This window comes from Zootermopsis nevadensis, unplaced genomic scaffold, assembly GCF_977971745.1.
Source record: "Zootermopsis nevadensis isolate Lab colony 2312 unplaced genomic scaffold, Znev_1.0 Znev_ptg000002l, whole genome shotgun sequence".
In the NCBI taxonomy this organism is placed as follows: domain Eukaryota; kingdom Metazoa; phylum Arthropoda; class Insecta; order Blattodea; family Termopsidae; genus Zootermopsis; species Zootermopsis nevadensis.
In genome coordinates, this window is record NW_028259134.1 from 9,009,110 (window position 1) to 9,035,567 (window position 26,458).

At 38.5% G+C, this 26,458-nt stretch overlaps 1 protein-coding gene across 16 annotated transcripts in view; it reads right to left on the reverse strand.

Moving 5' to 3' along the window:
* Nucleotides 1-26,458, reverse strand: part of mbl (splicing regulator muscleblind) — a 547,255-nt gene that overhangs the window by 268,324 nt on the left and 252,473 nt on the right. The window contains exon 1 of one of the 16 annotated variants that reach the window (XM_022084814.2): nucleotides 15,054-15,138. The exons of 14 other annotated variants lie outside the window; for them this stretch is intronic. Coding sequence is in view for 1 of the 2 variants with exons in the window: in XM_022084825.2 (XP_021940517.1) it covers nucleotides 15,054-15,113 (60 nt within the window). In the remaining variant the exon portion in view is untranslated. Of the gene's footprint in view, nucleotides 1-15,053; nucleotides 15,139-26,458 lie in introns of those variants that run through there. One more of the 16 variants, XM_022084825.2, reaches the window with a different exon arrangement.

A 26,458-nucleotide genomic window follows, 5' to 3' on the forward strand; every position in this document is an offset into this window, starting at 1 on the left:
TTCCCATCCATACAGACTCCATTTGCAAATGTCAATGGTAAAATCCTTGTGAACGCGCCAGAATTTTTTCTTATGCGTACACTTCCGAACTTGTTAAGCCTACCATTAACTTTTTCAAACGGCCAGGAAACAATTTAATGCTTACGATGGCTAACATGGATGGCACTAATGAACACATGGCTAATTAAAATTTATTTTGAAGATGATATTTAATTTTTCTTAATGACTGCAATTTCGTTCCGAATCAAAACCGCAACAGGCTTGTTATAATGAGGAGCTAGGGCTACGTTTCGGGCCATTTTATCGACAACAATCTAAGGCCATTCAAATTTGTGAAACAAGCTGTAACTAAAGGAGGTCACTCTGTGCTGCTTGCGTCATGGTCTTTCAGGACGGGAAAAAAACAGAAATGGCTGCTTCCCTTGATATTTAGCATGAGTGAAAGTTCCATCACTCACTCACTCACGTATCAACTGCGGAAACACCCTTACATGCATGTAAGCCCAGACATACGTACATTTATGTAGTGATGCAGGTCTATGCATGTCTGAATCCAATAACGCACCAAAAAAGTGTCTCCCCCCTTCGACATCCGAAGTTCCCGATTGTTTTTCCCGAATGTCCGCGAACGCTTCAGGGGATAACAGCGCGGTATGGGTCATGGGATCGAATCCCGCTCAAGTAATTTATGTTCGTCTTCTTTCTGTGTAGTATTGTCCTTTGTGTATACTTAAAAGTGAAGAAGTGGTCAGCACTCCTGTTTCGTATTCCAGAGGTCTCGGGTAGAAAATTCCGGTCCTAAGACCGATTATCCTGAAGTTTCTCGAGGATTTCTCCAGTCCCTCCACACAAACGCCAGGATGGACCTTAAATTGAGACAATGCCCGTTTCCTCTAATTTCCGTTGTAAATTGATTGATTCATTGATTCATTGATTGCACTATAATTTGACGGTGTAGTCTGATCTGCAGAACACGTCATTAAATAAACCAAAGTACGTAAATAAATTGTTGGAAAGTACACTATCTTTAAGTGTTTCTTACAACAAACTCTGTATTTTAAAACCTGCAATTACCGTAACACATGACATTTTTTTTCCTGCAGATTTCCAGTGGTTGTGTGTATCTCCGTGTTTGTTTAACAGACCTGAGATTTCTTGAATTATTACAGAAAGAATGAATGGTCAAGGGCATTGCAGCTCTACCGAAATACAAAAATCTAAAAATAGAAATGAACTGGTATAAAATAATTAGTGGGACAATGACAGAGAATAAGGCAAATAATTACGAAGGAAGACACTGGGAAAAGAGTGAGCAGTCTGTGAAAGGGAAGCGGGTAGGAACTGAAGAAACAATAGAAAGACAGAGCAGAAGCGTCTAGGAATGAAACGGAGACGAGATATGGGGGAGATACGTGGAGTCACGAGGCAGCCAGGACAATGAGAACAGTGAGGAAATACAGATAATGGGAGACGTCAGAGAGCTCTCGTGTCGTTCACCGCCTCGCAGGTTTGTTACGCGGCTCCTCGTGACCGCAGAAAAGCGTAAGACGTAAGTTGGCTACAGGCAATAGGCCAACGCAGACTACTAGTGTGAATGGTTGCCTGCCTGTACAGGCTGTGCATAATGTACGTATTAAAGAATGTAGTGTGAACGATGCTTGAATGACGAAACATGGTACAGGCAACTCTCGGTTTACGAACGCTCATTCGCTATAACGAACGTCACAATTCATTCAAAATTTCTTAAAGTCGCCACTAGATAGAGTTCCTTACAAAACGAAATGCCAAACGTATAGTGAACATAATTGTAAGATTTAAATAAATAAACTCTTAAAAATGTATTAATCATTATATGATAATTATACTGAACTGTTCTTGGTTAATAAAACTAATCTAGCCAGCAAAAAAAAGTTGGTTTACGTGCCAAGCCGCGTAGAATGTTTTCTCGTGGGAAAGAAATCGGTGATTCCCCCTATTATAATATATTGTATTGTAAACGTATTGTATAGACCATGTGATGTTTAGTACATGGTTTTAATGCTTTAAAAGTGCTGCTAACGTACACGATACGTATCGTAAAAGCTCAGGAACAGCTAACGAACAAAAGCGTATAACGAACGTCATGGAACGTGACTCGTTCGTAAACCGAGAGTAACCTGTATATGGTGGGCTACACGGCATCAGCTCTCAAATATTCATTAAACAGCATTAAGAACTATAGTCTTGTCCCCGCCTAATGAGACGCATTAGCGACCCACATGTGACACAGATAAAAGAAAATTGTGCATCGAAACTAGAGGACGGTAGTCAGTGGAACGTGGAGCGGAAGTGATGCTTACTCACTGCAGACTCTGTCGACGATTGATTTATTGATTGCTGGTGTAATGCCCACAGTTATCCCGCAGTTAAAACGACTGTGAAGCGAGGTCGAGATTAAAAACAGAACAAAACAAACTGGCAAATTTACTCAATCCAAAACAACGCGTTACTATAACGACCCAATTTATAACACGGCATACAAAATTAATCCTATGGAGCAATATCCTTCGATAGAAGCTAATATGGTACTCATTCAGCTGCAAAAGTAGTCCCCGCCTTTTATGGAATCGGAAAGTTTGTTAACCGTGTTTATTAGAGCTTGCCACTGCAACCTGAACCAAACAAATGCAGCCAACACCGTCGAACACAATTTGTTAACATGATGAAATCCTTCCATTCATGCCTAGGTCTTTCAAATGGCTTTTTCCCCTTCAACTTTTCCACCTAGAACTTGGCGTTCATGTCACCTACCCCATGCGTTCTACATGTCCCTGTCATCTCATCCATTCGATTTTATCACCCAAATTATCAAACTCCTCATTTGCCATTTCCTCAAAATCCTGTTGCTTCGTCCCACGGTTCAAAAACACTCAGACACATTCAACCTGCGTCCTTTCCTTAATGAGAGAGGCCAACTTTCACACCAACACAAAACAACAGGTTCAATTACAGTTGTCTAAATTTCACTCTCTGCGTTTTCCATAAAACAAACGCCAGACAAAAGACTCGGTGCTGAACAGCAGCAGAATTTAAAATATCTTCACTTTCTTTGGGAATGTAATTTTTGCATATCTCAAGCGTTTGAAGTTTTATATATTTTCGAAGTACACCCGTTTAATTATAATTAATAATTATTAGTTTTCTTTATATTATGGCTGTGTGTCCTTCATCCTTAAACGGATACTTCACGTCCTTCTGTAAATGAAAGAAAAATGTTCATCTGTGGAGCACTATGATCTGGAGGTGTATAGGTAGCGTGGAGGTAAAGCTCTACGCACTCTTGAACTAGGTGAATGCGAGTGATCAGTTCCCCGCTCTACTCTGTTGGACAATTCCGGTGCCCCAGGGTTGGCTGTACCTAAAAGATGATAATTTAAAACAAAAATTTCAAGACATTTCCTGGATTCTGAACCATGGCCGATTCGTCTGAAACTTGACACTTTGTGAGCATGCGTACACGATTCGTTTCAAATGAGAATACATAAAAAATCTAATCTAATTTCAATTTTGGTGGACGAAATTGTAATTCTCAGATCTTTGAAAATGACTGTGGTTATAACCGTTGTCAGGATGCGTTTTAAAACGTGCATTCTGTATAAAAGCTTTCTTTTACCACTCAGCAAAGACTGAAATGCACCACATTCACAATGAACCAATAATATTCCTTTTGAAGACTGCAAGTGGCATGTTATCCGCAGAACATTATTTTCATAGGAAGACAAGGCGATGCAAGTGGGAGTTGCTTTTGAAATCGAAAATTGTCGTTCCCAACGCGAGATGATAACGTTCTTAGTTCAACAGTCCATGTTAAACCGTGAATACAATCTCCTTCTTTTTCCAAGTTTCTAATTTCAATTCAAGCACATCTGTTGGTAGTTAAACGTATGTACGGAAAATATGCTTATTTACACATGCACATGTATGACAGAAAATTTTTAAACAAGTTTTTCCTTCAGACAGCACAGAATTACGAGACAGCGATAACGAGAAGTGATCTCATAGTGGATGGCCTTGTGTCTTTGGGGTCTACGAATCGACAACTTTCCTTATTGGTCTGAAAGTTCTTCTCTCTTCCGCCACACTGCAGGCCCCATGACCAACAAGTTATCTATCCATTCCTCGTAAGAGGATTCATACTGAAGAAAGCAGAAACAAGCAACAGGCGATGCTGGATGCATGTTACTCAAAGTAAGAGATTCACGTTCAAACGGTAATGATATCGCTTTTAAAATGATCGCTCAGAGTCGGGCGACACGTGTCGAAAGCAACTTTTATGCTAAACAGCCGAGCGGCACGCGGATTATCGCTATAAAAGGGGGGTTATTTGTAATGGCTTACTGCAACATCCAATGAGCCACCTTGTACCTTGTATGTAGCGCATCATGGTAGCCTACTGAATACTGCAGAACGACGAAATATGAAGTTGCCGCAAATTATTCTCCTACACTTTTAGAATAATGAAATCTGCTTTGGTGTGAATGTACAGACGATATCTCGCGTATCGCCTATTGTTTATTGCCCGCTGCTTCGATGAGAATCGTTCCTTAGAACAAAAGTCACTAATGCCAATTTTGAAACCATACATCTTCGATAAATAAAACTGGTAGAACCATCGTAACCAGTCATTATCCAGTTCTTGGACGAATTATGAAAAAGTGATCTGTTAGAGGGTCACAATGCTATTCATGGTCTAGTATCACGTCGGACAAGAAACCTGAAAAATACAGATAAAATTCGTATTCTTGCGGGAGGATTTCGTGGATTAAGCCCAACAAGTAAACAAGTCTCATCTAAACTTGCGAAGTACAGCTCTTAAGGAAAAAGCAGAAATTGTGTTCTTGAAACGAATTAAGTTTTGTTTCATGAACACAAACCCGTGTGAAAGACCACCGAAATGAGCTTCTAAGTTCAGGAGTGTAAGATAACACGTAGAAGCAGATCAATGCACTGTCCATCAGCCTCTCATGACAGGAAATGTCAAATAATTGTGTCCCATCCTAACACACGGCGTCTGTTAACATAGGCGTCTCCAAATGCAAACACACGCGGAAAAGCAGCAGAGCTAAATTCCGCTTTGTATTTCTGTAATTACGTTTTAATTGTACAATATTATGTTAAATAATTACTGTGATGATGTAACTGTGTTTGTCCGCATATGATGCAATAATTTGAATTTATGACCCGTAAATGCGTTTTGTGATCTCGAATTTAATACGTGAGAAATGTGAATTGTCTAAAATGTAAAACAGGCGCATACCGCGCTCTGTCCTTCGTGTCTGAAATTACAAACAGTTACTTAGTTCGGAAATAAAAAGCGATAAACAAAAGTTCAAGACAGAACTCACGAAGATCACTTTCGTATGGAAGAGACTTACATAGTTTCGACAGCGTTTCTAAGGACAGAAATTGTGCTCCTATTATTTTAATTACTGCATATTTCAGTTCTACAAATATTTTTATGTGAATTTTATATTCAGGTAATGTAAGTTTATAAACCAACAAATGAAATTTAATTTATATTTTAGAGATGCTAAACTTGTGAAATACTGGGCACAGAATCGTGTTCTGTTCTTTCGGCTTTAAACTGTTAACATATTTTTATTATTATTATTTCATCTATTCACCATTTTACAGGGTTTTATTTCTACGTATATACCTGAGACAAACCTTGCCCCTGAGGTATATAGTGCAGCAGCTATTTCTGAAATACATTTTGTTTTTTAATACGTGTTATATGTATTATATAGATTTATTGTGAGGCACGACTATATATGCTAATTATTTTACATGGGCGTCTTTCGAATGATGTATGATGTTCCTAGCATGGCGGTTTTCTGAAGTTCTCTACTGTCGTGATCGCCCGGGATTGTGGCCAAATATTTTTTGAGTGACTTACAGTTACAGACAGTTCCAGTTGCTCCTATAATTATTGGAATTACTTTTGCGTTTACTTTAAACATTATTATTATTATTATTATTATACAAAATTATTATTATACTAATTTTATTCTTTTTTACTGACTCTCTAATTGGCTCCTGTAGCTTTTGAGTTAGCACGTTAAAATTAAATTATTATTATTATTGTTATAATTATACTATTCTTTGGGAAGGTGAAATTATTACGTAATTACAGATTCTGACCACGTTATATTTGGCAGATATAATATAAAAAATTTGAATACGATTTACAGGTAGGCCCATGATTATAAACTATTTTCATACAAAATGTTATATTCCTGGCTCCAATATTTCTTTAGTTATGACGGTCAAATTGTAAGCTAAATTATTGTTTTCCACATTCTAACTGTTGTTATTTCATATTCAATAAAAATACTTAACAAAAGTTACATAATTCTTGAATATATGTTACCTTAAGAAATTTGAGAACCCTGCAAGGAGCGTCACTAGTGTTGCCCTCATTTCACAAGTTTGTAAATCCATGACCTTGTTACTCGAGCCCTCACATGGCAAAATTATCATACGTTTTGTTCAAACGATTAAGGGCAAACGAATAAAAACACAGACGCGTATAGCATTCTGATTTCAAAAGCCGACAATTTCTTTTGTCGTGTAGAGCATATTCCATCTGCTTTAACATTTAACAAGATTATCTCCTGAAACAGTATTAACAAATTATAGTTGCAAAGGAGTTGTGTTTTCTTCGAGGTAAGAAATTAATTTCTAAATATTATTTAGATGAGTTGCGGACTTCACAGGTTTAAAGAGGAAAAATGGGCTAGAAATCTGTACGTGGCTTATTTACAAAATGATTAATTACTGTAATATCAGACATGCTGTGACATTTTACAGATTGAAACCGAAATAAATGGTAACTGGTACATCATACAGCACTATGGCTGTACTGACTTGAACTGAATCGCATCAACAAACCAGTCTGCGGAGATACGGCGGTTAGAAGCTAATCTTGTTTCCGTGGTTGGGTGATGACAACGTGTTGTCATGGTTTCGAGGCCAGAAGCTATTAATATCGGCCCCATGCTGATGTACGTAATATTTTTAATGACCTTGTAAATAATTTCGTAATGTTAACAACGAACATCACATGACCGAGACTAACGCAGATACACGTAAATGGAGGCACAGCATAATGAATGTTTCTGAATTCACAAAAATGTAAGATGAGATGTAGGGCCAGAGTTCTTCTTATTCTGAAAAACTACAACACGTTTCACGTTACAGCGACGTAAGGATACCGATTTTTAAAATTCTTACTATTCCTCATAAAGCCAGTGAAAAGGTTCTAAAACTTTTTTTAATGTCATTTTCAAAATGTTGAAGATTGTGGCAGACGACTTAAAGGCTTTTGCTTAACAATTACAAGGTGATGTAGCCTCTTACACATGCTTAGCATAAGAACAAAGAACCTTGTTCTGTTCTTAATTTATTTAACACTATCTGGGGCCTTCTGTACTACTTGTTTGTGTGTTTTTGTTACTTTTGTCTCATAGTATTATAGTAACTCCAGTTATTCCTCTTACCATCGAAATTATGCTCATAGAAAATTAGTGGTCCGCAGATCACAAATAAGGACACTGGTGTAGGCTAAAGGCTGGACTCATAAGTGGTGATATATTGAACGAGTTGGTCTGCCTACTACAATGTTACATTTGCAATGTATATTACTGACGAGGTACGTCGCATATGGTAACATTTATGCACGAGACAAAACTTCACATGATATCTTTAAGAAGTTATCACCCCAAAGAAGCAGCGGTCATCTACTGACAAGTTTCCGTCAACCGTCACCGGGTGTTGAAGTACAGACTTGTGTTCTGGACGCCGAACTATCTTAACAATACATGTTTTATTTAGCGATGCTGTCAACAGCTCAAATTAGCATCGAATGATAAGATTATTAGCGTAAAATAAACTGCAGAGATTGGGAAGGAAGCGACCATTGCCTAATTTAAGGCAGGTCTACTATCGTGGCATCTGCATAAAGAGACGGATATCAGGGTAGCCGGTCTTCGGGCAGAGACTTGAAACCAGGACCTCGCAAATATAAAGCAGGAGTTCAGAGCAGTCAGATTATATGTAATCCTGATTCAGAAGTACCAACTTCCAAACAAGTAATGACCGCCTATAAAAGGTCTTTGTAGTCCTATATGAAACAATCGTCGTTAAACACACTATCAAAGTCAAATTCTGAAGGCTTACTATTCAAATGATTATTATGTCAGAAATGAAATCAGCATAAATTAGTATTCGATTTTAATATTTAAACGTCTCGCAGTGTATCAAATGAACATTCCCGAAATTTACAATCTGGGACTACAGGACGTCCCCAAAACCTTCTTCGGGAATGTCCTCACAAATACGTGAACGCTTGTCTTTCTGCTCTATTGGCCTGCAGGCCTGCATTAGGCTAAGCTTAATTTTGGGAGGACTAGTGTGTCAGGATGTTCACAACGAAATAATTGACAAAACATGAAATGTGCGCATGTACACAAAACGTTAATTCGAATTCGGCAAACTCCAGAATGAATCGAAACCTGAAAATTTGTAGTCTTATAAACCCAGATCTTAATAAGAGCATTTGTTATCTAGATCGTAATGAAGCAAAAAAAGTCACTCGGACGACGGAAAGCTTCAATTACTTTAATTAAATTTCAGTACCTACTTAAGACGTTTAATTTATGCCAGTTTGATGCATTATGCCAATTATTTATTTACGAACCTTCTGACCTCTTACATCAAGATAAAATTATGCCTAAATCTGAAAATGGTACCATATACTGTCACATACCGTGTTCGCTTTAAACTGCATAATTTAGACATTTTTAACAGGAATATACTTATAACATAACCCCCTAAACTACAATGCATATTTATCCCGTGACACTAGCAGAGGGAAATTTTCTAATCTTCCTTAGACTTTAGTGTATTAACCATATTGATATAAATGTAAAGATAATTTGCGTTTTAACAAGTCTAAAGAGAAGAATTCGGACCGTCTGTTACTGCTTTTTGTACGTAGATCACAGCCTGACTGGTTTCGCACGACTCATCGATTCTCTAGGAAACAAGGAAAGGCTCGCATACATACATCGCACCTTCCTTCTTCCCCCGCCCCAACTTTACTCACTGTAGTGGGAAATGACTGTCACAGCTCGCACACCCTCCGGCTCTGCTTTCCTTATATTCAATACGGCATAAGGGGGGGGGGGGGGGGGGCAAGACGGAAACTTTCGCCATTTGCCAATGAAAAAGAGGTTCCCGAATCTTGCAACCCGCGACTGAACAAGATCAAACTGTCCGGGAAACCAGAATTTACACTCGGTTAGAAGGCAGAAAAGAAGAGAACTCTGAAGAACAAGATTTAAAGGGAAAGAGTGTGTCGAAGAACAATTTTAGAATTAAGTCCCCCACAAAAGAGATTTTTACTCCACTTGAACCCCATATTCCAGACGGGATTTCAGCGGAAAGATGTATCGTAGAAGAGTTTCGCTTTAAAACCATATTAAAGCACGCGTAGAATAATATGTAACGTTACTGGCAAACTTCTATGCCAACTATATTTTACTAAATTGTATGATAAAACTCCAGTAAACACTTCAGTTACGAGAAACATAAAACGGGTTAAAAACTAGCGACAAAGAAAGAAAGATGATAATTAAACTCAAGTGAGGACGAGTCGAAGTGATGGATGATCATTACGCGTGTGACTATAATTCGTTCTTTCGTAAAACATTATCAAAACTGGAGTGTTGAAAGTCTGAATTAAAACAAGGTTCCACAATTTATAAACAGAAAAACAAAAGTTTTCAATCAGAATAGTTTTTCAGAAAATAATACATGCCAATAGTTTCTATGATAATAACGTGGAAATTTCCTTTATAAAAATGCCAGAATATCACTGTACACACTAACAAACAATCACAATGTTTAAGATATCAATACAGGCTTACATAAATTGGAGGGGTCTGCTCGTACGTATTTTGAGGTAAATTTTCGAATCAGGCGAAGCATTACAAAATATTTATTAATTACGTCGAAATAACGAAAATTAAAGCTACCATATAAATTTCAATGAGTAGGCCTATATCACATTACTTCATAGCACGGAAAAAACTGCAGATAGGAAAGTCTTGAAGAAAGAACAAGACAGTAGATTATGCAAAAATTAAAAATTAAATTAATTTCATAAACTGAAACCATTGCACTCAATCACACTCCGATTAAAATAGTGGCTATAACAACATTGTTGGTGATGAAGAAATAAATTATACAATAATTACTAATGTCTGTGAATAAATGTTTCCTATCGTTAACGGCAGGGAGATCTTACGTACAGATTAATTACTTAGCCACCAGGGAGCAAACAAAGTTTCAGGGACAAATCTCTAAATATCATATGAGCCAAGACCAATGTGGCAGCTGGTCCACGACATAAAACCACAAAAATCCGTCACCATAGTCACGGGCTACAGGATACAACTAACTCGCTAGCCATGGATCACTTTCATCAGCAATAAAAAGAGACAAAATTGTTTCCAGTTCTTCTGCCGTGGCAGGAGGGTATAACAATATGCCTACGGAGAACACAGGATGGTTATGAAAAGACTTCTGATTCGATAAATATAAAGCGTGGTCACAATCGTAGATATGTTACGGAGAAACTCATCAATGCAATTATCCTAGGCACAAGGTGTTCGCAAAGCCGATCTGCAGCTACAATTATCTTCAGAGGCGCTCTACAATTAAGATTCCTCCACCGTAAGACACCTCCTTGAACAATGATATTGGCTGAAGATCACTTTCTTCTGAGACACTGCTACGTGTAGTTTAGTGAAAGTTTGCTGTCTCCATTATCAGTGAGATTTAAAGGCCTGATGATGGAGGCAGCAAGCACCTGTGAAACGTCGATAAACTTCTACCAGACTACAAAGCGTAATATTCCAGAAGACAATAATCTTCGTGAGAACCTGAAATCTCGTCACGTTGGTTGCTGGAGGAACAACAACTCGTTAGCGAATTGTTAGTATAAAGTGTGGCAACCGGTGCATAAAGATTCAAAACATTTTATTATGCAACAAAGCGTAACGAAATACAAATTTGAACTGTTCAAGGTTAAACCCATCCCGCACCTCACATAATACTTTAACATCTAATTCAGCTTCAGAAAGAAAAATTGATAGATAAATTCGTTTCGGTACAAATATGGGCTGTTAATACTATCGCGGTGCTCTATACACATATTTAAAAATATTAAGCTGACTTGTTCCCCTTCGTAGTGCTACACTTTCTGGATAAATTTTTCAAGTTTTTCAAACCTTTATCAACATTCACCAAGACCCCTTCGACGTCCCCTGTCGCAAGGCCTCTGTGTAACAGAGGAAAAAGGGGGAACACACCCATGTGTCGAGTGGGTTTCGAACCCACAATCACGATGTTCGAGCAGCCAAAACCCACGTTGCAGACCGCGAGGCCACTACTTATGTAAATACGTCTGGGATAACGGATAACTCTAAATATATCCCTGAAGCAACATGTTTCATATTTTGTGATGGTAACACGCGGAAATGAAGGCGGATTTAAAGGTAGTTCAGACTGTGGAATATGGATCACTGGCAGACCTCGAGTTCGAGGCCACTGGGCGGTCGGTGGCAGCTTTCTCTGCAAAACCGCGTCCATTAGCCAAGATCCTTGTAATATACACCAAATTATTACCAACCACCCAGCCTACACATACGCCACAGCACTGTTCTACCCATCTAACCACCCACATAGCAGAAACGGAACGACTAATATCATGAATAATTAACCCACTCTTAAAGTTCAAGAAACAAATTTAAATAATAATGTGAATAAACTATCTTCAGATTTAAAGTTCTCACAGCAGTAAAGATGGTCCATGACACCGTGTTAATTTATAGGTGGGTACCTCCATCATCAGGGCCCTGGGCCCTGATGATGGAGGCAGCAAAAACCCAGAAGACAGCCATCTTTAAAATTTTAATTATTTGCAATTTTAATTATATGTATTCCTCGACATTTTACGTGTCTATTACTTTAAAAAACGCTTCGGAAGATGGCTCTGCTTCAGTTATCAGATGAAGCTATGCGACCTAATCAATTGGGTCCATTGGATAAAGTTAATCTTAATGGATTCAACTTATTATGTTGCATAGTTCCACCCAGTAACGGACGCAAAGCCAGCTTCTGATACGTTGTGTTTTTCTCAAGTAATAAACAAAGAAAATTTCAAATATCCACTACTTTAATGACACGTCTTCATTAAAAACCTCCAGAAAGATTATCTACTTGTTTCCAGCGTATCTTCATTTGGTTATTTAAAAACTGGTCCAATGATCGCCTCATGTATATCAACACACCCCCAGGATTTCTTTGAAGTGTAAAAATTAAAAGGAAATCACACTCGTCGTAAAAACAAGAACAAATGGATTTCATGTTTAAACAAAGTGTTCCTCCCTATCGATAATTCTGTTCTGGAATTATCCCTAAATAACGACTACAGGTTCTGCTTGTTTAGATACAACAGCAGCAGTTTTGAAGACAACTTCATTAACGGCGTCTTCATAACTTTTTATCATTAAGACCAGCAAATTAACTGATACGACCACGAGATGAGAAACAGAACATTACGTAACGCATGCTTTATGGAACGTCTTACAATAAAAGTATTTAGACCAAAATGCATCGTCATTTAAATTATTAACAGCCCGTGTTGTGTAAATGTCACTTACGCAATACCCTTTTGTTCAACAGCGCCAGCCTATTGCTCAATTTTCCACGCCTATGTTTGGTTCAGCATCTCCATTCACCACTGGCTTGAGAAGTTCCTTTTCAGGTTATGTTTAACAATGGAACGAACACCTATTAGTTTCGCCGTGTATCTTTGTCAGTTCTGAAGGTTGTATCAAAACCTCCTCGTCTCAAATAATTTGTGTTAAAATTCACAAGTTTACTTGAACGTGAAAAATCATCGCAACGACAATCACCACCTTCTTCCAGAGCGGTCTGGCGTCACTGCATTGAGACTGAGGTCTATTCTGGAGGCACCAGGTTCGAATTCCTGCTGTGTACAAGCTATTCTAAAGATAGTGATTGTTTTAAGTTCTTCCAAATAAATGCAGACATACATAACCTCAAAAGTAAGTGAAACGCAACTCCAGCTTGTCAGTTATATAGGCCTGCTCTTCCAATTATACCTCGCTCAATTCTCCGAAACCCCGAATTTGGCGTCGCAAAGCAACAATGCAACAATCAAATACAGTTAGAACTCCAATGCCAAAATCAGTCTGACTGTTATAAAATTCGAATATGAAAAACATTCCGTGGTTTTCATGATAATACCTTAAACAGGCTACGAACGCTACCTCGAGTTTCCTTTTCAGTACACTTAACATATTCGTCCTCTCATCGAAATAACCAATAAGTACCTCCTGCAGTTGATATTGTGTCGTTAAAGAACCTACGAAGCAACTATCTTCGGCCGTAAGAGACTGATCAGTCACGCTCTGTAATTGCACAATACATGAAGATTCCTTGATGCAAGCAGGTCGTAACAAAAACTGGTGCTGAAGCCAGGAGCTGCACCAGGTGTTCGACGTAGGCAATGTGCGCCTCTGGGAGCCAGCCGGTGACTGACCTCTGCCTGGCCGTCCAGTTGCAGGGCTTCGTTCTATAGTAAGGGTTCCTTTCGATACGCATACCGTGGTGTTCTCTTCTTTTGTAAAGTGATCTCCATGTCACAGTGATCATTTTCCACTTCAGTCTCTCTCAGATATCCGGAATTCATTGTTCCGCACCACCTCAGGTTTCAGTTTTATGTCAACAGTCGTTATTACAGCCTGATGCAGCACTTGCCTTTAGTACTATCATTACTTGTATGTACTCGCGGATCTTCTCAGTCGCTATCCACTGACTAACTCACTTCTTCGTATTTCACACCCGAGACACAAGAGAAATGGACAAAGCGACAGATCGTTCCCACAGCGAAAATGAAACAGCTGTATCTAATCCCATCTTAGTACACGTCAATAAAACGTCAAGGCCATCATGTGCACACTAGCGACACATTTACCGTACGACAATTCGGAAGAAATAGAGAGAGATATTAACGAAAATGTGAGTGTGAGTGTTCATTTGAACCGTGTCATAACTACTGTACAAGAACCCCTTCGCGCACAAAACGAAACAAATGCAATATTAATTCTTGTAAGTGTATTCCGTGCTTGAAATCGGCGTGACAGTAAGTTTAGTTATTTATCTATTCTGAACTTCAATGTCAGGATACAGAACAAGTAGAATCAACGTACCGAACAATTCATGACTACAGATACACACGACAGGTAGGCCTATTCGGGCACCATACTATCCATAGCCTAACCGGTATGCAAATTATTATACAGACAACATTTTAATTTCTTAATTAGTAGTAGTGTTATACACAAATTTTAGCGCCGGTTATATTAAATTTAGATACGGTAAATCCTTCAGTAAATTTTAAGAATTATTGTTGTATGAACAGAAAAACAAATGTTTTCATATTTCATTAAAGAAAGTGTTTTTCAACATTATCTGCATTTCTGTGTAAACCGGAATCGCTACAGACATTTTACAATCAATAGTTATCGAATATCGATATTCGTCAAGGACATATCTATAACACAGAAAACACGGATATAAGACATAATCTCATCGCATACAATACAATGCTCGTGTGCGACATCGGGTCGTGCGACTAGGCGATGCAAAGTCACACAACCTACAAATGCACAGCATACAGTAACGGGAAAGTTTAAACTGATTACTTGATAATAATCCTGCAATTTTTGTATCCAAAAATTTTATGTATACATTTCTCCGTCGTATTTTATATTATGTTTGCGTTAAATGCGCGGCAAGCATGATTTATGCCTTTTTAGAAACCCTGAAAAACCGGCCATACTTCTTTCTGATTTTAGAACGCCATATGGCAACAAGCAGTCTATCAATGTCAAGATGGAATGTGTGTATCTGTTTCATACCTTGCAAAACTGACTTCCTCCAGAATAACACCCGACACTGAGGAAGACGATGACACACATTCGATGAGCTGGCTAAGAAGAAACTGCTTTGAGAAGAAGCAAACTAAGGTCTTATGTTATTCTCTTAGGCACATGAAGTGAATGTCGTCATATCACTTATTACTCACCACAGGCTGAAATCTGTACACAGAATAAGCTGCTGTTCTTTGTATGGTATTAACAGAGGTACAAACATGTCATACCAATACATCTGGCAGCCTTTTACTTTTAATTAGTCATTCAGTCTAAATATCAAAAACAATGTCATCTATGATAAGTAGGTGGGTCATTATTTTTGGAAATATCACTTCAGAGCGCCTGTAAGACACAGTCATCATTAAAAACTAGTCGCTCAGCTAGTCAAAAAAATTTCCCGCCTTTCGTGAAACTCGAATATTCATTTATATATTAACAAGAGTCCGCCAATGACAGGCCTACCTCTTCCAAACCGCTGCCTCTTAAGATCCATTATAATATTAAACTCACATCCACGCCTACGTCTACCAAATTACTCTGAAGTACTTCTGAAAATGTGGTCTAGTGGTTTGCGTACAAGACTAGCATTCGAAAGGGTTCGATACCGACCGATGTCACTAACAACAATAAAAAATTTCAGTATTATGACAAACTATCATCTTAAGACGGGAACAGAATCAAATCTTGAAACGTAATTCATATTAAATACATCTGACACTGGCGTCAGCATAATGTCCCCAGCACGCGTAAGAGCACAGATGTTCAAATACTGTGAAAATATTTTTGAATGATAACCTTTTGTATTAAAGGCAATTAGGCTGTGAGCACTTGAAACATGACGTATTAATAACTTCGTTTGAATAACTGTTCTGTAGACTGGAGGACGGCGGGAGCGGAAAACATGACTACCCCGGAGATAGACAATAGCTATACATACAAAATTAGGATGAAACTTTGCTAATAACAGGCTACTTGGGAGAACTTCGCGTAGAACAGAAAACTGGTCTTAACTCTCTTAAAGCTCATCAATGTAATATTTATAAACAATCTTCGCCTACATCAGAGACAACGCAAAGCGTCTCCAGTACAAAGATATCATACAGAAATTCAGATTACGTGGTCCACATAATTACCACTGGTCTTTAAAGCGTTAAATAAACAGGGTAAGAAGGGTTGTGGAATTCAACAATAAATCTGCTAGTCACATAAAAGACGATATATCGTATTTCATGACCAACTGTGCAACTACAGGTTTCTCAAGAAGGACCCCAATGAGTGTGCTGTGTTATAAATTACAATTATGGCGACAATACATAATTTGGAATTTGTGAGTGACAAATTTCAGGGAGACGTAAACTAAACACGTAACTGCACCCAAACGTCAACATTAAATAGCACTAAGTACGCATCCGTTAAACTAAGAAGAATATCTGAAAATGGCCGTAAGGGCCGAACTTTAATAAAAACGAGGGTGAGTCGATATAAATGTATTTATACTTATATTACTATATTTATTTAAATTTATTTTTAATTATCGATTTTAATGTTTGTTGGGATCTCTATACAAACGGAATAATCTGAAGCGAACTAGGCGTCAGAAGTCCTTGTAGGAAGTACATGATTTCCCTATAAATGTCTTACATCCGGCCTTTACAAGCGAGTGCACATCTGACTGGCACATAATGCATACACTACAGTCTTTTACAGACGACTGTTGAAACGTTTTGTCTCCACTACTTTATTCAGTCTTTAGAATAACACCAGGAAGCGTCTTTACAAACGAACACTATTACGAAAACTTTCATCTCCAGCGAGCACCATCTCCGTTCCCGCCTCAAAAGGTCACAAGTTGATATTATCAATCTGTACTACATGGACGATGTCGAAACTGTTACCTTGCTGTATTTATGATGCGACGCGTGTTGGACCGCTGGGAATGCATGACAAACTACAATAGCGGGTTAAAATCCAGGTCGCTGCATTTATGTATTTCCGCGTTCCCCTATATTATCACATGTATTTATATATCTACGTTTATATTCGTCCCACGCCTTGTGCCTGACCTACCCACCGTCCAAGGAGTCCCACCAAATGTTCAACTGATCGGTGAGATTTCAGGTACTCACGACGACGAGTGTCTTCTAGCACGTTCGCCAAGTAGTCTGGTAGAAGTTTACCGACGTTTCAGAGGTGCTTGCTGTCTTCATCATCAAGACCTGATCGCCCTTCTATCATACAACACTATGCCAAGTCCTAGAAGACAGTCATCGCTCTGACGATGGAGGTAGCAAGAGCCCCTAAAACATTCTGCCAGACTACACGTCCTAAAATCCCTGAAGACAGTCATCTTCGTTCAACTGGTAGATTGAAGACTGGCTTATGACTGGCTCTTCTGGCACCTCAAATGCGACTAATGAATCAGCGTGTTGATATGTTGTGTGGTGCAGTAGAATCAGGACAAAATTGTGGTTTCTTCGAAACGAAAAACACCGAAATTTGCCTGGAAAGCCTGAGAAAAATCACGAAAGAAACAGTCAGGGTCGCCGGTAACCAGACTAGTTTGGAAGCGGGTTCTTGCAGACTACCAAGGTGTGCCAATAACTCGATCTCAATGGCCGGTGTCCAACACGTAAAACGATGAAGAAAGTTGTACAAATCTATTGTTATTTAATAGGCAGAAGCGGATAGTGTAAGAAAGAATGCTTGCGAAAGTCCTATACTGTGATGTAGGCGGCCCGGGTAGGAAACTGGCGTGCGCGAGGGTAACCTCTCTGTCGTCAGCGGAGAACGTCGGTCTTTGGTACAAATATATTTCCCACACGTCTGTTCCTTCAGTTGCTCCAATGTCCGTAGTATTGTTATTCATTTATTCGTTCCATAATATTACTTTGTAACTTCCTGTGTTTTAAATTGTTACCAACAAAATTTACATCACATTAAAATAAATACGACGTTTTTCGGTCTGTTAGTAGTGCAACACGTGACTTCCCAAGCCGTATACGTCACAGGAACCTGACTTATCTCTCACATACTCAAGTTGTTTCTGTTATCATGAACTTATCAGTTATTTGTCAGCAGATAAATGTCGGCTGGAGACACCCCTCATTTGTGGGATCAACTCATACGTCATCCAAGTTTTGTTCTCAGCTGATGGCAACGGATAACCCATTAGGTGAAGAGTGGCCTATAGTGTTTAGAGGTAAAATACAAAATTGTGGCATTCTTCGTTTGCCTCCCTCAATGCACTGTCATAAGCTGGGAACTATTGTAACCAGTCTACGGAAGGGAAATCTAGTAAAACTCTAAACCTTAAAATATAGGGTTATTTGTTCTACATATCTGGTTGTCCTCAGGATGTTTACCTACAAGGTTATGAAGGCTTTTAATAAAATATGATGTGTAATAATATTTTACAATCATAGTATTGATATATTATAATTGTTATTGAGATAATGCAATATGAAGAGAAACAAGCTAGAGAAGCAAAAATAAGAAATTAAAAAGGAAGAGGAGTCTCGTAATCAAAATAAAAGGTGCAAAGGCCTCATATCTTAACGGTCGGGAGTCTGTGTATTTAGATAATCTGCTATATTCGTTACACACGTTAGGCCAGCGTTTCTTTACCTATGGTACGCGTATCACTGGTGGTACGCGAGTCAATGTTGAGTGGTCAAAAGATAATATTAACATAAATAAGTTTTCCCTGAACGAATTTCGTTAGTGGTACAATAAGTGTGTTGAATTAGATTTAGTGGTACGCGAACGAAAAAGGGTGAGAACCCTTGCGTTAGGCGATCTTTTCTTCAGTGTGATATTTTAGGTTCTTACGGCGTTGAAATTATCGTAGGCCTGAGACCAACATCGACACGTTCATTGCCGTGAGAAACACAAGTCTCGATTTATGACAGTTTTCTAAATGACAGATTTGCGTCTAAGCGTATATTAAAATGCGGGCCTGTATATGTAATCTGCAGTGAATGACCATAGATTGACTGCATTTGGAAAACAGTGTGGCGAAAGGGATGACTCTGGTGACTTGCTGTGTTACTATGAACTTTGTTCGCTTGGAAGTTTGACGTGGTGCTGATACCAATTACAGTATTCCTGTAGCGAAAGTAATTTGTGCCTTGAAGATAACAAACAGTCTTCTGGGATATTGCACCGTGTAGTCTGGTACACATTTACTTGCAGCAAGCAACTCTAAAACGTCGGTAAACTTCTATCAGATTACAGGGTGCAACATCCCACAAGACTTCACACTTGTCGCCATGAGAACCTGAATCTCACCACATTATTTTTTTTTCCTTTATCTGGCGGGCTGAGAAACATACACAGTGAGTTAGTTACAAAATATTTTCATATATAATTATTGATTTTATGTTTTATTTAGGCTAGGGACTTTGTCCCTAGCTTTTTCGACAGAGTGTGCCTCCCAGTTTATTTGCTTCCGGCCCATATAACATGCTCAATTAACCCCTCTTTACGATTACTGTGTGGATTGAGTTCATGGTCTGAAACATCATTGAATTATAAAACAATTACAAAGCCAGTATTAAGTTCAAATGGTTCCACAATGTATTGGTACTGGAATTGACAGTAAATTGGGTATCTGATAATAGCTTTTAACCACGGCTACAAATGTTTTATGTCTGCATTCTCTACGCAAATCACATAAAATAAACTCATAATGCCTGTCCGTCAGTCTTGCCGCATCTTTCACACTCATAACCACATAAGAGTATTATTAAATTTTATACTGGGATGTGTAAAGCATTTCGGAAAATTTAACGCATCAGTTCAATAAGTTTAAGGTCGCGGATTTCGTTTCTGAAGCTATGCTACTGTGGCAGCTTCCACTGGGGGTGACGTAACATAGCCTTTTACGTAAAGATACAGGCACACGTATATTTATGCTTCCGGCCCACATTATTTCACTGACCTTAAAACATGACAGTAATTTATAAATCGGTTAAGTTATGAACGTAAAATTTCCATAGTAATTAAGCATACATGTACCTGAAGCATACCTGAAATATACTTGTAAAATGAAAAATACCAGACGTGTTGATAATATATGAGCTTCTAAATAACCATTTAATTGTTCCTGCCTCGAACTGTTGGACCTAACTATGAAACTGGGAACATCTATAGCGTAAAGTATCAAATTTATTTACATCCGATATTAAGAAATACGATATGAGGGGGGTGGGAGGGTGAGGAACAGATCATTCAGTTTAAAGAACAAGGAGGTTGGCTTCTCGTCGATCGCCCTGATGATAGAAGCATCCCTGAAACGTCGGCCAACTTCTATAAGACTACACGGCGCAACAATCGATGAGACAGATATTTTCTACGAAGGTAGGTAGACCTACTATTAAATTATCATATTAATATTTTGTAAATGCATTGTTTTGATTCCAAACACGGGGGACTTATGAAACAAAAAGCTCCATTGAAACAGCCTACGTGTATCTGTTGTATGTTTGTTTGATAATTTGTTTGCTCACTGACCTTCGTCTTAATTCCTCTGCATATAAAAATATATTGTTAGAAAGCTTACAGAACTACAGATGGCGCAATGCACAGAGACAGAAATCATTATTCATAAAACTTGTTTCATTAAATATTTACTATATTTAGAAGTGTCTCAAATAAAGAAATAGATAATGAGGTCTATATATTGTGTCGTGTATAATTTGTTTGAGAGTTGAGCAGTGTCTTATAAAATTTATGATACTCTGGTTTGCACCATATAAAGCAGACGTTACACTGGATCGTAACCAATATCATATTTGCCCAACAGTTTTCTGTAAACATCTTATATACGAAATTCAATCAAAATTCGATCAGGAGTTTCGAAGCTGAAACATGGACTGACGGACTTCTTGGAAATAACACGTAATACTAAAGTTACATGAAAATTGCAGTCTTCTGGCGCAACAACCCAGAAGACAGCAATCTTCATACTCACAGCTGTGAAAACCTCAAATCCTACTCAAGTTACATGTTTACTGACAGAGGCAGTGCCCGATTCTCCACAACTCAGCATGAGCCTGTGACTACAATAGCAGTGAGAATGGTGCTGACACTGCCCCAGGGCTCCCCAGAATTGCTGACAGACCAACGACATCCTGAAGAGATATCAGGCTTCATTGTAGATTTAATTGCGCAAACCAGCAGCAGCTGCCGAACCCTGCGTTGCACATCACATTCCGGTTGTGGTGTGATGTTCATAGCATGCCGGTTAATTCCAAAAACGTGACGTGGGTAACGAAACTTCCTCTTCTGCGCTTGCGCAGTGTCATCGTTTTAAGAAGCCAAAATGGGAAAAAAGCAGATTCTGTCAGAACAAGTTACCGAAGAAGTTGGAATGTAGATGACGTAACTAGTTTGTATTCTGTTGTGTTCTGTAGGTACCCTATTCGAATCTCGGATACGACAGCTGGTATCCTAACAGTTATTTCATTGACGTGTCATTAAAGATGAGTGCCGAATTTGTACGACTCCCTCCCTCTTATTTCGAGTTTATCATATGTAATAAAAATTATAATATATTATTATTTTAAAGATTCGGAAGGACTCTTTAACGTGTAACAGGCCACGGCCATGTTTTGTAAAACACAGAAAGGAAAATAAAAGCATAAACAATCCACAGCTTTATGGTCTACTAAGTCCAAAGTTACGAGTAAGCCTGGGAAAACGAAAGGAAAATCATTTTCATAATTATAATGTACACATGCATATAACGTCACGGTATCCGAAGAACGCGGTCAGTGGGACTCCCGAAGTTCCAAATTACTTGTCCACCCACGACATTATGAACAACTGCAGTAAATCTGACTTGTAGATAGTAAATTTGTGCGTGTCTTGATCATTCATAACACCATGAAGTGTACAGTTTCCGGGCACCACTCTGAAGATGTAGACAATATTTTCCTCCAAAACGCGCCTCCGGGAGAAAGTCCAGTCAGAACAACATTACTCGTATCGCCAGTCGCTGTTCCAGACAGAGACAGTAGAATGCTAACGTGTTGTATTTAAACACAAATATTATTTCTAATGAAATATGTCAACGAATAAGTGAATTGGACTACATTCTGTTTATTTATTTGCTTATTTCTTATTTCTTTTTAATACATCGACGCGAATCGAATCCTGGACCATTATTACGTGTTGTACTAAATTCCCGTAAAGATTTTGTATGCATTTTAGAGTAAGTCAGTACCGAAACGAGAATAATAATGCTTCATCCAAAATAAATAAATTAAATAACGAAATGTCAGTTTAAGAACGGCATATAACTAAAGGCAGTTACCACGTCCAAGTCTGGAACACATTCATCTAGCACAAACAGAAACATCCATCATCTTGGTAAAGCAATGATACATACTGACCTGCCATTGTCTTGTATTATTAATTGTTTAGGTCATAAAACCCAACGAAAAGATGTCTCCAACCCAATTTCTACATTATTGAAATAAGATAACTGGAAAAATGACTGGCAGGTGGAAGCACATTCCACTATTAATCCAGCTTCAGAATTTCAATCTTGTTTATTACGGCTATAATGACAATGATGATGACACTGAATGCGTTTTTCGCGTGCAAATTATTTTCTCATGGCAAATGTGGTGAGCAATGGGTCCAGTGCACACGGTTCAAAACTGCAAAAAAGTGATAGTGGAACCACGGTTCCGGAGAATTTGACGTAAATACGTCTATACGGAAAGGAAGTTTATATATTGGCTTTATTCTAAATATTTCCTTTATACATGCTTTACAATTGCGTAAAGTTTGATTAAGACATTGCTTATTCAACTTGAATTAGTTACGCTTAAAATGGGTCTATGGTAGCTGAATGTAAAGTAATGTAATGTAATGTAATGTAATGAAATGTAATGTAATGTAAGGTAAGGTAAGGTAAGGTAAGGTAAGGTAATGTAAGGTAATGTAATGTAATGTTTTATAGGTAACAACAATGCCGAGTAAACAGATGACGTTTCCTAGGTAACAATAATGCTAAGTAAACAGATGACGTTTCCTAGGTAACATAACAATGAAGTTACACTTTTTCGTTTCCCTTTTTTGCCGAATGACCTTTCCTTATAGACGTATTTACGTCAAAAAATTTTTGGTCTCTGAGACTGCGCTGGTAACTCAGACAATATTAATTTTATTTGTGAAACATGCGTAAATGGTAAAAATAAGCCTGGAAAGGAGATGTACTGGGATAATGGGATACTGGGAACGAGCCGTTCTTCAAGTGCCTGAGCACTGCGGGTCCCAACTTTACGTTGGCTTGATCTATAGACATTCGGTAGGTCCATGGCTTGAGTCGGATTCGAACCCACGGTCCCAGCGACCAAGCGGCCACTGCGGACTCCAGGGAGATGTACAGTCATGCCAAACAGTAGTGACAAATTGGTACGGTCAAATATTAGGACCACGTTGTCTCCTAATATAGACCACGTAACACTTTAATTGTTTTCATTGCAAATAAGTTATGCCATTAAGTTCTAATGTGTTGAATAAATAATAGGTCATTTAGACATGTACTTTAATGGGCTCAGAACTCCACATAATTAATATGGCTGTTTTTAAAAGAGCCATCCATATTTAGCGAGTTTCCTCTACAAACACTTTTAAGTATATAAGACTAATTATAAACTTCATGTACGATGGACATCAGCAATTAACTGCAAAGCCTTTCCTCTCATAGAATCCTGCCAATTAAACACTGTCTCGTTCCAAATAACAGCAAACTTACGAGACTCTGATAAATGTCTCCAATTCCAGCTTGGCAGAAAATAAAGAAGACTAGAGTCAATCTCCCACACAATATGAGTCAATGCGCAGTATACCATAAAGGCAGTGTCCATTCGATGACATAGCGCAGTGAAGAAAACTCGACCAGCCATTTAACACACGTAAATGAGGCGTTTAAGTGGGGCGAGCTGTTTGATATGTTGGGGTGGTTCACATTTGCAATATCAGGAGGGCGTTGTGAGCCTTGCATGTCGAGGCAGGTGGAGACGTGAACGTCGGGTCGACCGACGGGCGCCAAGCGTCGCGGCGCTACGTTCCACTGCGGCGCCAGAGAGACGCCACTTTCACTCTCTCGCTTACAGCGAGGTCTCGCCCTGCCAGGATGTCCTCTGCTTGCTGTTTACCCACCCCCACCCTTCTGGGTCGATTGCTAACCACAACTTCAATGGAAACTCACATGTAATGTAACCGATGCGCTAACTGGGTAACTGGCTTCATTCTGGCGTGGTCTAGTCGTTCCGATGTTTTACAACGGAACTTTGTAATATCGCAGCACAAAAGTGATGATAAAGACGTCTCAGAATGCGCTTGTTTCCCTTCCTGAAGACAATGTACATTCTACGACAGACTATCACGAAAACCCATCTTGAATTCGATAACCAGGCTGTCTAGAAGCAATTGATACTCGTTCAAATTTACTGTCAGCGGGAAAACAGCATTGAGGTATATAACATAAAACTCAAAATCAGTATTCATAACATTTCGTCTAGAATAATGTTATATAATGATAATGGTGTTTCGACAACATTCAGAAGCTCAGATTTGATGGATTCAAGAAATGACTCTGGTTAGAAAATACTAGTCACTATGCCATGTCTACGTGACAAACATTTCAGATAATTCAGAACAACCTATTCTTAGATAACTCTTTAATAAAAGGGCCTACCCCACTTCGCTCACCCCCTCCCCCAAGCACATGCGCAAGCTAAGAGAAAACTGTATTCTCATAATAACTTGTTACAATAATTGATTGGTTAAATTAAAATAATTAAGTGTCCCCACGGAGCAAAGTCCTTCTTGTGACGCCTATAATGACTTTGTTGGTCAAGGGATTCCCTCTTTATGGGACCTGAATGTTTATTACCGTGTTCAGAACTCTCTAATGTACCCTCTCCTGATCTGGATGATTCCAGTCCTCCACACTGTCTGTAAGATGCATTTTAATATTATAATCTCAACAACAAAGTCTCTCACATAACTTAATTTATTTTAGTGACACAAGTATTTTATTGTAAGACAGTAAATTAGAAAATGGGTGTCATATTTCATTCAAGATAACAGTTACACGATTAACATCTCATACTTACTTATTACTCAGAAGTTGACATTACAAACCTACAAGCAAGAAATGTCTGACATTTCAGTGGTAGGGTGTGCCTCTATTTCTCAATCTTCATAACTACGTATTGATGGAGAAAAGTTTTCCCGTGTTCTGACGGTCGCTACTTAAGAACAGCAGGACGGCTTGTAAAACTTTTTCAGTCGAGTTTCTTCGGAATCCAACTAGGTCACTAGATCTTTCATGGGTTATTTGTCACCTGCGCTACATACACATTATTTATGTCGTCCAGTGGCAGGGTGATAGTGAATAACGAATTTCGAAGGGTGTCAGCGGATGTAATATGTTATTCAATGTATTTTCCTGCTGTTGCTTTGAAGATTTGAGGATCAATCACGGAAAATCTTGGATCACCGAACTGGGAACCTCCTGATTGAGAAGCAGGAATGCCAATCACTGCAGCACAACATTAAGTTTGATAAGTGATCATATGTGCATTGAAATATTGGAATTATAGCCAGTCTCAATGAATCGAAAGAATCAGGATAAGCGCACAAATCAGACGCGGACTGAAATTCTGTGGTGGAAATTTGAAAATAGATACGTGAACTTTTGCCAGGCCAAACACGACACGTGCAAACAAAAGCATTATAAAGCTAAACTATCAACGAAAATTTGATAACCGGAAAAGGTGATTTTAAGATTTATTTTGTAAAATTGAATTTTGTATATATCAGTGTACGGCTTTCCAAAACAGAAATTGACCTAGAGATTTGTATTCTGTTGTGTTGTCTTGTAACGGCAGAGTTCTTGCGATTAGCTGGTCTCTCAACCACGCAGTAAGTATTTGCAAAGGTCAAAAGACTCCTTCCTTAAATCTGAGTCGGAATACATCAGAGAGCCAAATCACTGGACAGGAAAGGAGAAGGGCGTACGTATGTACGAGGAAAGTTTGATCGTTTACCTCCTGCAGCAACAATCGGTCTCAAAGTATGTTGTCAAAAAGAACCGACCGGCAGCAGTAATGCTGTGTTGCGTTCTACCTTAGATTAAGATAGTTACAGTTGAATCGTCATTAATAAATGACACAAACTTTGCGGCAGACTAGTCTTTGTGCCGTGATATGTACAAGGTAAGCGCGCTACAACTCCGTAAATGAAGTTACGTGTTTCTATTACGATTATCATCAATTTACTCCAAAAGTAAATTTTTATTACTTTTAATATCTAGGTTCTTAATAATATGTATAGTGTCAGCTCTTTTGTGAATGCCATAAATTACTACA